Source organism: Ceratotherium simum, chromosome 29 (genome assembly GCF_057802395.1).
Source record: "Ceratotherium simum simum isolate JZ-2026a chromosome 29, ASM5780239v1, whole genome shotgun sequence".
Taxonomy (NCBI): domain Eukaryota; kingdom Metazoa; phylum Chordata; class Mammalia; order Perissodactyla; family Rhinocerotidae; genus Ceratotherium; species Ceratotherium simum.
This window is the reverse complement of record NC_141928.1, coordinates 350,033-367,034: the sequence shown is the minus strand read 5'-3', so window position 1 is coordinate 367,034 and position 17,002 is coordinate 350,033. Positions and strand designations below refer to the sequence as shown.

At 46.9% G+C, this 17,002-nt stretch overlaps 1 protein-coding gene across 10 annotated transcripts in view; it reads left to right on the top strand.

Moving 5' to 3' along the window:
- The window catches only part of EHMT1 (euchromatic histone lysine methyltransferase 1), a 198,887-nt gene that overhangs the window by 91,675 nt on the left and 90,210 nt on the right, over positions 1-17,002 (top strand). For 8 of the 10 annotated variants that reach the window (XM_087418683.1, XM_087418680.1, XM_087418682.1 and 5 more), the window contains one exon: positions 6,381-6,447. In XM_087418683.1, coding sequence (XP_087274809.1) covers positions 6,381-6,447 — 67 coding nt within the window. Of the gene's footprint in view, positions 1-2,052; positions 2,150-6,380; positions 6,448-7,576; positions 7,649-17,002 lie in introns of those variants that run through there. The other 2 variants (XM_087418685.1, XM_087418688.1) reach the window with 2 other exon arrangements.

Here is a 17,002-nt window from a genome sequence, read left to right as displayed (position 1 = left end):
TGGAGGCCGCCAGCATTCTGACTGTCATGGTTAAACCCCTTGTGATTTGGGCTGGAGGCCAAGGCACTCAGTGCAGGGGAGCAGGTGCAGCCCACACTGAAAGAAAGCAGAGACAGAAAGGCAGGCTGTCACTTGGAGTGGGGGCCCCACTCCTTCACTGTGTGTCTTCTTGAGGCTGGAGGCTGGCACTAGTCCCTAGAACTGATGCTTCCTGGACGTGGGGTGTCAGGGCTCAGGGCTCTGGGGACTGTGGGGTCCTGGGTCATGGGGTTCCCAGGTTATGGGGGCTGTGGGCTGGGGGGGTCCTGGTCCGTGGATGGGGTTGCAGGCTGGGTCAGCTCTCAGGACTTGGGGTGGGGGTGGGCTGTGCCTTCAGGGGAAGCCAGGTGGAGGGAGCTTCCGCCCTGACCAGTGATGTGGCCTCAGGGAAAATTTATGATTTTATTGCAAGTGCTTCCCAGAAAGAGACCAGGCTTATTGGGAAATGATTTAACCAAATAGTGGACCTTAACCGGTGTTAATTCTGTTGTCCATGTGCGAGTAAGAGAGTGGCCTTTGGGTTTTGTGTGTCTGCTGCTGTGTTGACTTAATTAAGAACTTGAATTGCTGGGCAGGCATTCCTATGCGTTAGCCTGTTCCACTCCCGTACAACTAGGTAAGAGTGTTGTAAGTGGAAAAGTCTTGATTTAAAATAAATAGTTAACACAAAATTTTGTTTTAACCAATTATTTTGTTTGGCTTAGGTCAAGGAGAAAGAATAACCTGCTGGGCTAGACAAGGTTGAGATAAATAGATAACATTTCTTTTCTATGAGTTTTATGAATATGAGCTGTTCTTTTTTATTCAAGAGAAGCTGGTGACTGGCAGTGCCCGTGTTTTAAAGGCACACCAAGTGTTAGGGAACGCTGAGGAAAAGTTTTGTCAGGTAGAGGCTTGTGTAAAAATTTCAGAACCAGAGAGTATTCCTTTTCTATGGTATTTGTTTTTTATCTTTGTCTGATGAGCTAATTTGTCTGTCCTTTATTTGGAGATGTGACAGTATCCTAGAACCCGTCACCTGTAGAGACAGTATGGAGGAGTCACTCAGAGTGGCCCCTGCACACCATCCCTGTTCCGCTGTGCGTCAGTTCCTCTGGGGTGGCCTCCTACCCTATGAATGTCCGGGCATTGCTGGGGCCACAGAGGCAGCCTTGAGAAGTGAGGGGTGGGGAACAGAAGAGGGTGCAGGGTGTGAGCCCTGCCATACCACTCAGTGCCTCCTTCTCTTCCTTCGTCCTTCCCCTAGCCCTGCTGCGCTTCCTCTGGCCTCCCTCCTCCCCACTTCCCTTTTCTTCCTCCTGTGCCCTCATCAGCAGTCACTTAGAGAAATGGGCAAGGAGGATGCTTGGGTTTTAAGTAAGAGGTACAAACAAGGCAGAGATGCTGGTGTTGTTTTTGGGTCTTATGCTTGTCCAGGGCTTGGCATGTTGACTAGTGCTCGTCAGAGGATTCCTGAATGCAATTGAATAGATAGAGAACAAAACAGCGGATAATTCTGGCATTGTTTAAAGATATGTTACATAATATTCTTAAAACAGAATTTTTTGGGAGGAAAAGTCGCGCAAGTTAATTTAGTGGGTAGGACATGTGGCTGACGATGGCGACAGGAGATAGGCGGTTTGTAGGTGATTCATGAGAATCCCAGGGGAGACCTGCCCTGCCCTGCCTGGCCTTGGGCTCACTAAGTTATGGAGATCTTCCATATGTTGACACATTTTCTTATCCAATATCAAAAAATCATATTCACTTAATAACACCTCCCATATCGCCAGGAAAGTCTTTAAGTATTGGGAAGCTGTCAAGCTCATAGGGGCAGATACACGTTTACCAAAATTCTAGTTTTCACTCAAAAGCTAGAATTTTAACATTGGCAACAAACACTGTTGTTTTTCTTTGAGGTGACAGGCTCACTTTGTTTATTTTGAGAAAATGTCTGCCAGATACCCACATCTGAGTAGCCGTAGATTTCTCCAGTCCTCTTTCCAAATGCAGATGCTCAGTGAGTGAAGCTCAGCCCAACCCCCACATGCTGCCCCCAGCAGGCCTCAGACTTCTCCTAGTCCACCTCCCTTCCACCCGGGAATGAAGACCTCTTACTCAAAGGCTGACGGTAAGATTGATACCATAGTCCCCCCTTACCTGTGGGGGACACATTCTAAGACCCCAAGTGGATGCCTGAAACGGCAGGTAGTACCGAACCCTATATATGTTATGTTTTCTCCTCTACATAAATAGCTATGATAAAGTTTAATTTATAAATTGAACTCATGTTCTGAAGTCATCTTCTACTTTTTCTCACCCCTACCCTGAAATTGGTCATCTCTTCAGGAGTCTCAGTTCTCTTAGTGGGGAGTGGCCTATAGGAACCAAGATTCTGCTCCTGGTGTGCTTGCTGCTGCCAAGGTGTCCTTGCTTCAGGGCCCTTGCAGTGGGCAGAGCTCCAGCTGCACGTGCAGCCGTGGGCTGGCGGTTTCTCTCCTCCCCATCATGTTCCTATTTCTAAAGCTAAAGTCCCTGTCCTCATCCTGGTGTTAGTTAAGGCTTTTCTTGCAAAGCAGAGACGCAGGCTACCCACCTATCTTCTACTGTCAGGATTTTCACAGCCTCTGCCCTGAGCTGGAATGCTGGCAGGGCCAGAAGTCTCCACTGGCAGTTCTGTTTGGTTTTGCCGTTGCCAGTACAGGGTTTTGTTACTGGTTTAGGCTATGTGTTCCGTCTTTAACCCTTCCTTGATTTGGTATTGATTTTGTAGGTTGCTGGCCCTTTAGAAAAGGTGATGAAAACCGTGTTCCCTCTGGCTAGATATTCGTAGGTTCCGCCGCAGAGAGCATCTGAATTCGGGAGGTTTCTGTTCTTCCTGCTCTGGTTGTGGGCCAGGCTCATCACCAGGCTCAGCGTCTGGGCCTTTGGCCTTCCAGACGCACATCCTGGCTGTGCCCTGTTCTCCTTTTGCCCACAGTGGGTCAGAGGGGCTGCTGCTCGGCCTTTCCTTTGTTCACGCAGCAGATGCCGATGTTGCAAAGAACCCATCCAGGCGTGTAGCCTTGTGGGAAGTAGACACGGAAGTGGGGGTAGAGGCTTGTCCTGTACCCAGGGGCCTTTCTTTACTTAGCCTCTTAGAAAGGCCCTGTTCATTCTCCTGCCGCATACTCACTCAGCTCCTTCTGCATGCTGGGTGCTGCCGGCGTGTTGGGGATATGTTAGAGAACAGGACAGGTCCCTCCTGTGGAACCCAGAGTTTGCATGCTAGTGGAGCAGACAGACAGGCTGGGTGGTGTGTCTGATGGTGGTGGGCACCATGGGGACAACGGGGCAGGGTCCAGGAGAGGCTGTCTGATGCGGTGGAGCTTGGCCTGTTGAGGGGCAGCAGGGTCCCGGGGCCAGAGGCTGTGGTCAGTATCTGGAAGGGGGTGGTGAGTGGGAGGAGAGGCCAGGCCCTGTGGCTTTGCTGTCCATAGTGAAGACCTCTTTCTCCTTAATGGGGTGAGAAGACCTTGACGTTTGAGGAGGGAAGCATCCAGGTCTGACCCCTGTGAGGAAATGCTCCCCACCTTCTGGGAGGAAGGCTCCATGGCCCCTGAATGTTTCCTTAGTGCCTAGCACCAGGTTCCAGCTTCCTATGGCATACGTGGTTAAGAGAGGGATTGCAGAAGAGGCAGCCAGCGGCTGGCTTTATCTGGAGGGTCCGAGTGACGAGTGGGAGCTGGCCAGCACAGACTGATGATGGGTGTTTAATCCAGGCCCCTTGATGGTATGAACATGAAGCCATTGGCAGGGGCTGGGGGCTCCCCTCCTCTCTACAAGCCCCACCCCCCCACATGTTCCCCCACTCAGCCAGCCACCCCTCCTTCCCTGCTACAGCCTTGCGGCCCCTGTTTTTCAACTTCAGAGCACCCCACTCTCTGAAGTTAATGAGTTTGTTTCTTCTCCCCCAGTTAGAACAGGAGTCTGCGAACTTTTCTGAAAAGGACTGCAAATGGCTTTGACCACAAAGGTCTCTGTCATGTATTGTCTGTTGTTGTTCACAGGCCTCTGATGATGTAAAAACCGCTGTCAGCTGGCCTGTCCTGACCCCTGTTTGCTCACTGAGGTCTCATTGGGCTGGCAAGTGCCTGGTACATGACAGGTGCTCCATGATAGTGGTTGGCCTTCATCAACGTGACCACATAGACGACTGAGCTCTTCAGCTCCTAGAAGAGGGACTGTGTGTGGCCAGCTAGGAGCAGATGTCCACCCAGGTGCCATCAGCTGTGATCTCGGCCAGGTTTGGGCAGTGCCAACAGGCCCCTGCCCCTGAGTGTACGTGTGCATGTGCCTCCAAAAATGGGTCCTCTCAAGCCCCCTGAAAGAATCCCAGGGACCCCAGGAGTCCTTTGCTTACACTTTGAAAACCACTAGTGGGGCCCCACGCAGAGCTCCAGGGAAGGAGGGAGGGTGGCAGCCTAGAATTGGCAGAAGGAAGCTGGGCTGCACTTGCACTCTTTCTTGGCCTGTGTACCTGGGGTGACGAAGTCAGCTCCACTCAGGAAGGTTGCCGGTGGGAGCATTCTGGAAGTGCTGAGGAAGGTGGGGCATCGTGGGAGTGGGAGGCTGCTGCACGTCCTTGAGGTAGGTTGGTGGTCCAGGGTGACAGGGCAGGGCACCGCCACTGCTCTTGGGAGCCATACTTGCCATTCGTTCTGTGGGATGAGCAGTGAGCCCAAGGTGCAGTAGGAATGCTCTGAGAACATTCTGCAGTGTCTTTTGAGGAAAACATTCCAGAAGTTATAGGAGTGTTACGGAAGTTATGCCCTTGGATTCTGAAACTCTAAGTGGGAAGCCTGAAGGGTCCACGTCACCTGGCCCCCAGGGTGAGCAGGGCACTTGCTGACCACTTCCTCCTTCTCTGTGGACTTGTGGTGCCCCAGGGCACTTGCTGACCACTGTCCTTCTCCATGGATTCGTGGTGGCCCAGGGCACTTGCTGACCACTGTTCTCCTCCGTGGACTCATGGTGGCCCAGGGCACTTGCTGACCACTGTCCTCTTCCTCCGTGGACTCGTGGTGGCCCTGGGCGCTTGCTGACCACTCTTCTCCTCCGTGGACTCGTGGTGGCCCAGGGCACTTGCTGACCACTGTCCTCCTCCTCTGTGGACTCGTGGTGGCCCTGGGTGCTTGCTGACCACTCTTCTCCTCCGTGGACTCGTGGTGGCCCAGGGCACTTGCTGACCACTGTCCTCCTTCTCCGTGGACCTGTGGTGCCCCAGGGCACTTGCTGACCACTGACCTTCTCCATGGATTCGTGGTGGCCCAGGGCACTTGCTGACCACTGCCCTTCTCCGTGGATTCGTGGTGGCCCAGGGCGCTTGCTGACCACTGTCCTTCTCTATGGACTCGTGGTGGCCCAGGGCGCTTGCTGACCACTGTCTTCCTCCGTGGACTCGTGGTGGCCCAGGGCGCTTGCTGACCACTGTCCTCTTCCTCCATGGACTCGTGGTGGCCCTGGGCGCTTGCTGACCACTGTCCTCCTCCGTGGACTCGGGGTGGCCCAGTGCACTTGCTGATCACTGTTCTCCTCTGTGGACTCGGGGTGGCCCAGGGCACTTGCTGACCGCTGTCCTCCTCCGTGGACTCGTGGTGGCCCAGTGCACTTGCTGACCACTGTCCTCCTCCTCCGTGGACTCGTGGTGGCCCAGGGCACTTGCTGACCACTGTCCTCCTCCGTGGACTCGTGGTGGCCCAGGGCACTTGCTGACCACTGTCCTCCCCCGTGGACTCATGGTGGCTGCTGCACCTGCAGAGACCCCAGATAAGGGCGTTTTGTGTATTTATGTTCACTTCTCCAGCCAGACGCTGACCTTCCAAGACCTTCCATGTATAATTCATGCCTCCGCATAGCAGACCAAATGTTTAGTCATTCAGGTTTTTATTGAATTTTCTTGATTTGTCCATTTCTGTAGCTTTTTTGTAGGCTTTTGGACATTGGGCATACTTACATGAATTATTGTCAGCAGCAGAGGGCACTTTGAAATAATTTGTAGCATTTCTATAACGACCAAAACATTTGAGATTTCTAATTATGTGAGTAATGCATGGACACATTCTTCTTATTAAAAAGCTGTCTCCAAAAACACAGACCAAGTAGGAGTTCCTTGGACTGTTTTCGGAAAGCCTCCTCCTCCTGAGGTGACCGTGTTGTCCGCTGGCTTGAAGGTACCCTGACAGTCCAGTCCTCAGATGGTGCGTCTTTACCTGTGATTTGTTGTTGATTCAGATGTGGTGTCCACTTGGAGAAGTTGTGTTGGTGAATTGCTGAGTCCACCTGTTGATGAACCCAGGCTGACAGTTGTTTCTTCTTCGCAGGCAGTTCCGGCGAAGGGCGAGACTCAGCAGGATTGCTGCATGACAACTGAGCTGCTGGGAGAAGAAGGTAAGGGCTGTGTCTGCTCTTGTGCAGATGTGAGTGGAAGACCTGCCACTCTTGGTGTCTTCCTGCCTGTCCCCACTCCTGACTTCCCTGCTGTACCCAGGTTTACAGTATACTTTCTCACCTCTCCTGTTCCCAGACAAAAGCACATGCACACACAAGAGCTGCTAAAGGAGAACCTTAGTAAAGAGGGGAAGGCAGTCACCCTCCGGGTCCTGGTTGCAGGTACCCCCAGAAAATGGAAATGGGTGGTCACGTGAGTGTTTATGTCTTCTTTATTCATATCCCTCAAAGCCACAACCACTCGGGTGTCCCTTCACCTGAGCACCAGCTGTGGCACTGCACTCATAGTGGAAGGACAACACGATTCCTGCAGCCACACAGTGACACTTAGGTGCATTTTGCTAAGTGAAGGGAGCCAGACACACAGGCCACGTGCTGTGTGACTCCACTCGTGTAACATTCTGGACAAGGTAAAACTAGAGGCTTGGAAAACACAGCAGAGTTGCCAGGAGGTAGAGGGAGGCTGGCAAAGGGGTGTTTGTAGAGGAGAACTTCTGGGGTGCCCCGTAAGAGCTGTGTTGGGGGATACGTGACTCTGCGTTGGTTAAGACCTGTGGGACAGACTGTGACAAAGGAATCCCACTGTGTCACACACGAGCCCCATGGGGGGTGCTGACCAGGTCACTTTGGAGAGCAGTGTCCTGCCTGGACACCGTGCAGCTGGAGGCCCAGGAGTGGTGCAGGCACTGGATTCTGCTTGGCTGTGTCTGGTACGAGAGATGGACGAGTGGTCCTGAGACTGCCTGTGTGAACACAGGGCTGAGCCGATGCACAGCGTGTCGTCCTGTCGGCCACTAGCCTGTGAAGTTGGCGCTGCCCCAGTTGACACAGGAGGAAACCTGCCGAAGATTGTGATCGGCCTCCTCGCTGATGTCAGTCGCTGCTCTAAGCACTTCAGGTGTTGTAGTGTGGTCTAGCTGCACACCTGTGATGTCTAGGCCCATCTGTCATCTAAGGAGGAGGAGACTGAGATAGAGAGGTACTAACGGCTAGTCCCTCCATCCCAAGGACACAGAAACGATGGCGTGTGGGTGGCAGAGGCCATGGCTGGTAACATTGCTGTGTGTGTCTCAGCAGGAGAAGGGAGGCCTGCCGCTCTAATGAGTGGAGAATTGGGGGCCTGTCTTACCAGGCACTGCAGGTGAGTGGAGGCCTGTGCCCAGCATCCCAGTGCAGACCTGTCTTGGTGGCGGCGACTCTGAGTGCCCCAGAAGTAGGCTCACGTGGCCTAGTGGGAGAGTGCCTGCTTGGGGATCACTTTGCACACCCCATGCTGGTGGCTGCCTATAGTGTCCTTCCTGGGCTGCAGCACAGCCCCCCGCCATAGATTGCTGCAGCCCCTGTCCACTTCCCAGGTGGCCCCAGGAGCTGCTGTGACATCTCTTCACATGGACACGGTCATCTTCTTTTGTGACCGCCATGTGCACACCCGAGAGCCACTGTGGGTGAAGGCAGAGTGTGGGCAGTCAGCTTCGGAGCAGATGGCAGGGCAGCCTCACCTCGGGAGAAGGGACCCAGTGGCCCAGGCCACAGGGCAGGGCTGCCCTCTCTGCATGTGCATCACTCAGTGTTGAAGTGTACGTCGGTAACAGAAATGCTGCGGACTGCAGTAGAGTTGTCAGGGCTCTGGGACAGCTGGGTTGGGAGGTTGGGCGGTGGCCTGCCTTACTGCCCAGCATTGTTTCCAGACCCCATTCCCTCCCTGGTCAGAAATCTGCCCGCTGGGGGGCCCTGGCTCAGGTCTGCCCTCCACCCTGGGAGGTGTTTTGCAGGCCGAACGCCAGGGCCCTGTCCTGTATTCTGCCCTCACCCTGGACCTCTGGGTGTCTCACCCCGCCTGCCAGCTCCCCTCTGCTGCACCACCTGGCCCCTGGGGCGCGTCATCTCCCAGAGCTGCCCCACGCACTGCTCCACCCACACCTCCACACATGGTGATAGGTCTCTGAGATCTGCCTCAGTGTTCTCTTCCTGGCACCATTCTCTCCTTTGCTTGAAGTGTTCTCTGGGCTCACACACCCTCCTACCTCCCTGTCTCCCTTTGTGGGGACTTTTTAATAGAAGTTGTGGATAAACAATGCCAGGTGCTGTTTTCCTCCCTCACACGCTGCCCTGAGCGAAGGCCTTGACTCCTCCTTTTGAGGAACCGCCAGACTGATGTCCACAGCAGCTGCAGCCTCGTATGTTCTCACTAGCAGTGTAGGAGGGCTCCAATTTCCCCACCTCCTGCCAACACTTGTTAGTACCTGTCTTTTTGATTATAGCCCTCCTGCTGGGTGCAGAGTGGACTATGGTTTTGATTTGCGTTTCCCTGATGGCTCATGATGTTGAGCATCTTTTCATGTGCTCATTAGCTATTTGTATATCTTCTTTGAAGAACTATCAATTGAGATCCTTTGCCTATTTCTTAAATTGGTTATTGATTTTTATTGTTGAATTATCAGAGTTCTTTGTGTATTATAGATATAAGTTCCTTACTGCATATGTGATTTGCAAATATTTTCTCCCATTCTGTGGCTTGTCTTTTCCCTATTTATTTATTTATTTATTATTTATTTTTTCCCCCAAAGCCCCAGTAGATAGTTGTATGTCATAGTTGCACAGCCTTCTAGTTGCTGTATGTGGGACGCGGCCTCAGCATGGCCAGAGAAGTGGCGCGTTGGTGCACGCCCGGGATCTGAACCCGGGCCGCCAGCAGCGGAGCGTGCGCACTTAACCGCTAAGCCACGGGGCCAGCCCCTCTTTTCCCTTTCTTGACGGTGTCCTCTGAAGCACAAGTTTTTAATTTTGATGAAGTCCAGTTCATCTGTTTTTTCTTTGGTTGCTTGTGCTTTTGATATAACATCTAAGAAATTGTTGCTTAATAGAAGGTCACAAAGATTTATGCCTATATTTTCTTCTTAGAGTTTATAGTTTTATCTTTTATAGTTAGGTCTTTGGTCTATTTTGAGTGAATTTTTGTATATGGAGTGAGGTAGGGATCCACCAGGACCATTTGTTGAAAAGACCGTTCTTTGTGCATTGAATTGTCCTTGCACTCTTGTTGAAAATCATTTGTCTGAATGTGAGGGTTTGTTTTTGGACTCTCACTTCTATTCCATAGATCAAGTGTCTTTCCTTATGCTGGTACCCACACACTCTCGATTACTGTTGCTTTGTAGTAAGTTTTGAAATGGGGATATATTAGGCCTCCAACTTTATTTTTCTTTTTCAAGATTGTTTTGCCTATTCTGGGTCCCTTGACTTTTGTATGAATTTTAGGATCAGTTTGTCAATTTCTGCAACTAAACCAGCTGGAATTTTGATGTGGACTGTCTTGAATCTGGAGATCAATTTGGGTAGTATTACCATCTCAGCAATGCAGTGTCTTTCAATCCATGAACGCGAGTATCTGTTTATGCAGGTGTTCTTTAATTTCTCTTAGTAATGTTTTGTAATTTTCAGTGTACAAGTCTTATGCTTTTTTTAATTAAATATATTCTTAAATATTTATATTTTTGATGCTATTTCAAATGGAATTATTTTTTAAATTCTTTTTCATTTTGCTTGTTGATACCGTATAGAAATACCATGTGTTTTGTTTATTGATCTCATATCTTGCAACCTTGCTAAACTCATTTATTATTTCTAATAGTTTTTTTGACTTAGGAATTTCTATATACAGTTACGTGTTGCTTGATGGTGGGGATATATTCTGACTACTGCTTTGTTAGGTGAGTCTGTCACTGGACAGCATAGAATGCACTTACGCCAACCTTGATGGTACAGCCTACTGCACACCTGGGCTCTGTGGGAGTGATCTTACGGGACCACTTCACACGCGTGGTCTGTTGTTGACCAAAACGTCATCACGCAGCGCATGACTGTGTAAGGTCATGTCGTCTACAAACGTATAACATCCCTTTTTCTGAAATCAACTTAGTTTAATATGTATGTAGTCAACCCAGCTTTCTTCTGCTTAGGGTCTGCATGATACATGTTTTCCCATACTTTTATATTTAATGTGTCTGTGTTTTAAGACATATTTACGGTGGTTTTGTATAGACACCATATCACTGAGTCTTACTTTTTTATCCAGTCTGACAGTCTTTGGCTTTTTATTGGAGTGTTCAGACCATCAATTTGTTTTGATTTAATTGAACCATATTGTCATTTTTTCTGTTTTTCCATTTTTTTCTTTGTTCTTTTTTCTTTCTGTTATTGTATTCTTTTGGACTGAATATTTTTGTGATTCTGTATCATCTCCACTGTTGGCATATTAGCTATATCCTTTTCTTTTTTTTTCAGTGTTTGTTTTTGGGCTCACAATATTTATCTTTAATCAGAGTTTGCTTTTAAATATTACTATGCCACTCTGTGTACATGTGTTCCTTTAAAAATAGTGAATTCCATTTCCCCTTCTTGTCCTTTATGCTCTTGTTACAGATTTTACTTCTACAGATGTTACAAGCCACAAAATACATTGTTACTATGTTTGCTTTAAGCATTCAATTTTCTTTTAACAAAAAAATTTTTTTTTCTTCTTCTTTCGTGAGCAGGATCAGCCCTGAGCTAACATCCATGCCAATCCTCCTCTTTTTGCTGAGGAAGACTGGCCCTGGGCTAACATACGTGCCCAGTATCTTCCTCCACTTTATATGGGACCCTGCCACAGCATGGCCTGACAAGCGGTGCATCACTGCGCGCCCGGGATCTGAACCCAGGCCGCCAGCAGCGGAGCGAGCACACTTAACCGCTATGCCACAGTGCAGGCCGCAACAAAAATTTTTAAGTGAGAAAATTTTTGAATATTTTCTTACCTGTTTATCATTTCTGATACTTCTTAATTCCTTTTTGTAGATGAATTTCCATGTGAAATCACTTCCCTACCACCTGGAGAACTGTATTTAACATTATTTGATGTGTTTTTCTTTTGTGACTAATTTTGTCAGCCTTTGTTTGAAAAATGCTATGTTTGAAGGATGTTGTGTTGGCTGCAGAATCTAGGAGAATGTTTTTTTCCTCTAGCAGTTTAAAGATGTTGCTCCATTGCTTTCTGGCGTGCTTAGAGTTTAACCAGAAATCTGAAGTCACTCTTGTTTTTTTTCTCTGTTGTCTACTTCTCTGTGTGTAATGTGTCTTTTCTTCTCTGACTGCTTTAAGATTTTTTCTTTATCACTGATTTTCAGCCATTTGATTATGTTGTGCTTTGGGCTGGTTTGTTTGTGCTTATCTTGCTTGGAGTTCCTTAAGCTTCTTTGTTCATGGGTTTTTATCGTTTTCATCAAATTTGGAAAATATTTGGCAAAAAATGTTTTTCAGCCATTACTTCTTCAAGTCTAGATTTTTTACTTCCTCCCATTGTGGGCCCTCCAAGTATGAGAAAGTTAGATTGCTTCAGATGGTCCCACGGCTCACTTAGGCTGGGTTCACTTACCCTTCTGCCTTTCTTCTCTTTTAGCTTTACTTTGCATAGATTCTAATGATATGTCTTCAGGTTCTGTGATTATTTCTGCTGCTGTGTCTGATTGCTGTTAGTGTCACCTCATGATAGTTTCATTGCAGACATTCTATTTTTCATCTTTAGAAGTTCCATTTGGATAGATGGGTGTGGTATGGGTATCTTTATCTATATCTCGTACTTCTCTCATGTTTCTGTTTTCCTTTAAGTACTTTACAGTGCTATAATACCTCTTTTAACATTCATATCTGCTGGGTCCATCATCTCTGTCATTTCTGGGTGTTTCGTTGACTGATTTTTCTCTTCATTATGGATTCTTCTGCTTTCTTGTGTATTGTAATTTTTGGTTAGATATTTTGAATAGTATTGTTGGTGGGTTAAATATGATGTTGGATTTGGTTATCTTTTTTTTAAAAAGGTAGATTGTTGGGCTTTTCCAAGCTACTTGATTAATTAACTTGCAGACAAGTTTGGCCTCTTCTCAGCCTCTTTGTAGGCATTTTTAGCACTGAAATAGTGAGTGTAACCTTCGATCAGTGGTTGGGTTGTTGTTATATGACAGATTTTACTTAGGTAGCGGATATAGTTCAGCCCTACTATTAAGGTTTGGCCATTTGGAGTCTCTACTGAGTGCCCATCGCTGAGAATTCTTCTTTTCACCTGGTCAGACTTCTATTGCTCGATTCACATGTAAGACTCAGTATTGAGTCTTCTGACTTGTGAAGAGGCTGTATCTCTCCATTTATTTAATTTTTCTTAGCCACACATTGTATTTTTCAGTGTACAGGTCTTACACCTCTGATTATTTCATATTTTCTTATGCTATTGTAAATGCATTTAAAATTTTACTTTTCAGTTTTTCATTGCTAGTGTATAGATTTGCAGTTTATCTTTTGTAATTGAACTTTATTTTGAGATTGTAGGTTCACATGCAGTTATAAGAACTAATACAGAGAGATCCCTGGTACTCTACCCAGTTTCCACCAATGGTAACATCTTGCAAAACTGTAGCACAATATCATGCCCAGGATGTTGACAGGGATGCAATCTACCATCTTTTTCGGATCTCCCCAGTTTTCCCTGTACTCGTGTGTGCGTTTATCTCTGCATTTTTATCACATGTCTAGGTTCACGTGTCCCCATCACAGTCAAGATACAGAGCACTTCCATCATGCAAGGACCCCCCTGTTGCCCTTTCCTAACCACCACCTCCCGTTCCTTCCCCCGCCCCCCAACCCCTGCATTTAATCCCTGGCAGTCACTGATCCGTTCTCTATTTCTGTAGTTTTGTCATTTCAAAAATGTTACATAAGTGGTGTCATACTGTATGCTACCTTTTTTCCACTTGGCATAATTCCCTGGGGATTCATCAGGTTGCTTAAGTCAGCCATTTGTTCCTGTTTCTTCCTGAGCGGTCTTCCGTGGTGTGGATGTGCCGCCGTTTGTTTAACTGTTCACTCGTAGGGGGGCATCTGGGTTGTTTCCAGTTCTTGTCTGTTAGAGTAAAGCTGCTGTTAGCATTCGTGTTCATTTTTTGGGGGGCATAACTTTTCATTTCTCTGGGATAAATGCCCACAAGTGCATTTGCTGTCATATGGTAAGTGTATGTTTAGTTTTATAAGAAACTGCCAAAACAGTCTTCCAAAACAGCTGTGCCCTGTAACATTCCCAGCAGCAGTGTATGGCGGATTCCCTTTCTCCACATCCTGTCAGTGTCCATCTTTTTAATTGGAGCCATCTCAGTGGGCGTGAAGTGGCGTCGCCTTGTGGGTTAAATTTGCTGCTGGTTAGTGCTGAGAAGTTTATAATTTTGATGAAGTCCAATTTAGCAATTTTTCTTTTAGAGATTGTGCTTTTGGTATCAAGGACAACAGTCTTTGTCTAGCCGTAGATCTTGAAGATTTTTTTGTATTTTTTCCTAAGAGTTTCGTAGTTTTACATTTTACATATATATTTATTTTCCATTTTGAGTTAATTTTTATATAAGATGTGAGGTTTGGACCAGTCACTGGTTCTAGCAGTTTATTTAGTGGTTACTTGGATTTTCTGCATACAGGAGCATGTCAATTATGAATAGATTGTGCTGCTTCTTTCTGACCTGAATGCCCTTTGTTACTTTTTGTTGCTTGATTGATTGCACTGGCCAGAACTTTCAGAGTAATGTTGAATACTAGTAGTGACAGCAGACAGCTGTAATTCTGCTGTCTAAGAAGAAAACTGTGGTCTCCTTTTTACCTCATACTCGCACAACACCCCGACACCAGATGTGTGAAGCAGGTCTCCAGTTCTCTGCAGACATCAGCTTGGGTGTTCTCCGATTCAGTTTGATTCTGACGCTATCTCCCTGGAGTTAAGGGCTCAGTCCACGAGACTGCCCCCACTTCAGACACCAGTCACAAGTAGAGGGTCCCCAGGGCACCCAAACTTCTGACCAACTGGCAATACATTGGAGGTTCCCATTACCCCCTCCTCAGGTTTGGTAATTTCCTAGAACACACAGAACTCAGGAAGACACTTTACTTACTGTTACTGGTTTGTTATAAAGGATACAACTCAGGAACAGCCAAATGGAAGCGATGCATAGGGCAAGGTAGGAAGGAGTGTGGGCTTCCGTGCCCTCTCTGGGCGTGTCACCCTCCCCATGTGGACGTGTTCACCACCCGGGAAGCTCTCTGAACCCCCTGTAGTTTAGGGGTTTTACGAGGCTTCATCATGTAGGCTTGATAGATAATTAACTCCATTTCTAGCTCCTCTCCCCTCTCTGGAGGATAGAGGCATAGGGCTGAAACTTCCAAGCTTCTGACCATGGCTCTGTCTTTCTGGTGACCAGCCCCCATCCAGCAGCCCACCCAGAGTCACCTCATTAGAACAAAGGGCACTCCTACCACCCGGGATATTCCAAGGGATTTAGGGAGCTCTGTGTCAGGAACCAGGGGCAGGGACCAAATATCTGTCTTGTTATGTCACACTACCTAATCAAATTTATCTTTTTCTTGTTATTGTTATCACTTATGCTTTTGATGTGTAACAAAATTTTTCCCTGTTTATAGGCCACAAATCTATTTTCCTGCATTTTGCCTTGTTAACTTTGAGGTTTTCAGACCATCTAGGACAGTATTTCTTAAACTTAGGTGTGCAGATGACTCACCAGAGATTTTGGTGAGGCCCAGATGTGTGGACTTCACCTTCGGAGATTCAGATCAGCAAGTCTGGGCTGAGGCCCAGAAACTTGCCTCTCTAGTCAGCTCTCGGGCTCCAGCCCACTTGTGCTGCTGTCCTTGGACCTGCTGTGAGTAGCCAGTGTCTAAGTGCGCCTCTGTGGCCGGTGTTGGGGAGAGGCCTGCCAGCTCTCTCTGTCGTGGGGAGCCTGTGTGCCCTGCACCTTCACTGTTCTTTTTCATGACTGACTTTGCTACTTGTAAAAATTTATTTTTCCCATACATCTTAGAATAAGGTTATGGAGTTCCTCAGTATACTGATTGGAATTTCCACTGGGACATCATTGAATTTATAGATTTAATTTGAGGCAACTTGACAGCTTTGTATTTTTGTCATCCCATTCAAGATCATGAAATGCTTTTATTTAAAATTTTTTTTCTCTACAGAGGCCTTGAGTAGTCTTGGTTGAAATTTTATGTCCTTTACAGTTTTTTCTGCTTTTGTGAATAGTATCTTATTTTTCTCTTGTATATTTTCTAGTTAATGCCAGGGTAGAAAAATGCCCTTGACTTTTGTAACTTGATTTTGAGTTCAGCTGTCTTGCTGCACTCTTGTGTTTTAATCACTAGTTGATTCTGTTTTTAAAAGTAAATGATCATATTGGGTGCAGAGGAGAAGGTTCATCTCTTTGTTCTCATCCTTGCACCCTCATTCCTTTGTCTTCCCCTTAGTGTCACCCAGTTCTCCCATTCCTGTGCTAAACACTTGTGGCATTAATTGACGTCCTTATGGTATTTCTGATTTCACATGGAATTCACGTAGTATGTCTGAATCAGTGTGTGTTTGTTGCAGATTGTGATATAGTAGCCTCTCCAAGTTAAGTCAGTTTCTGCCTATTCTGTTTTGCTCAGGGTTTTTAAAAATATTAAAATGTTTATTTTAATAGTTTATTCATTATTTATTTTATTATTTTATTTATTTATTATTATTTATTTATTATTTTATTTATTATTATTAATATTTATTATTATTATTTATTTATTATTATTATGTTCACTCATTCATAAAGTGTTTATTGCACTCATATTATGTGCCAGGCCCTGTTTCTGTGTCAGGGGACAGTAGTGCACAGACAGACAAGACCCTGCCCTCGCAGACCGTGCGTTCGAGGGGCAGCAGGACAGACAGGCCCTACAGTCGCCCATGAGGTCTGTTGTGGGTTAGGTGATAACGCTGTAAAGGCAGAGTGAATCAAGGAGCCGGGAGTGGTGGAGACTTGAGCTTGATCAAAGTTCTTTCTGCCCCAGGATGCAGTCGTGGGTGTCAGTCAGCTTCTGGTATTTGTGGATCTTCTGATGTAAAATGCAGTTGGATGACTGGTCTGTCAGAGTTGTCGTGGGAGACTGAGCTTTTATGGAGAACAGGCTTGTGGGCCAGGGGTTTGTGATGAGGCTTCTGGCTGATATACTGAAAATATGACCCTCTTTCTGGGTTTATTACCCATTTTCTTTAAGTTTGTTCTTGTGAACCTACTTCTGAAGCCTTGTTTTCAGTCTCGACATCACACTCAGTTTTATTTTACAGTGGTGAATTTGTTCCTGGTGGGTATGTAAATCTACATAGTGTGTTTTGAAATCTTGCTATCTTTTAAAAATTAACTTACTTACCAAGAGGGAAGCGTTTGTTTTGTGCCTTGGTTCTTCAACTTTGGGTCTCTCGAGGCAGGTCTGTGAGCCCTCGCCTGCACCTCATGTGTGGGATGGGCTGACAGCCTGTGACATGCTTGAGCTCAGGGCAGACTCCCCTTTTCAGGATTTGGTCTTCCCCAAACTTAACCAACTAATTTTCAAAGTTAATGTCTAGGTCATCATTTTATATTCAATTTGTTTGAACTTAAAT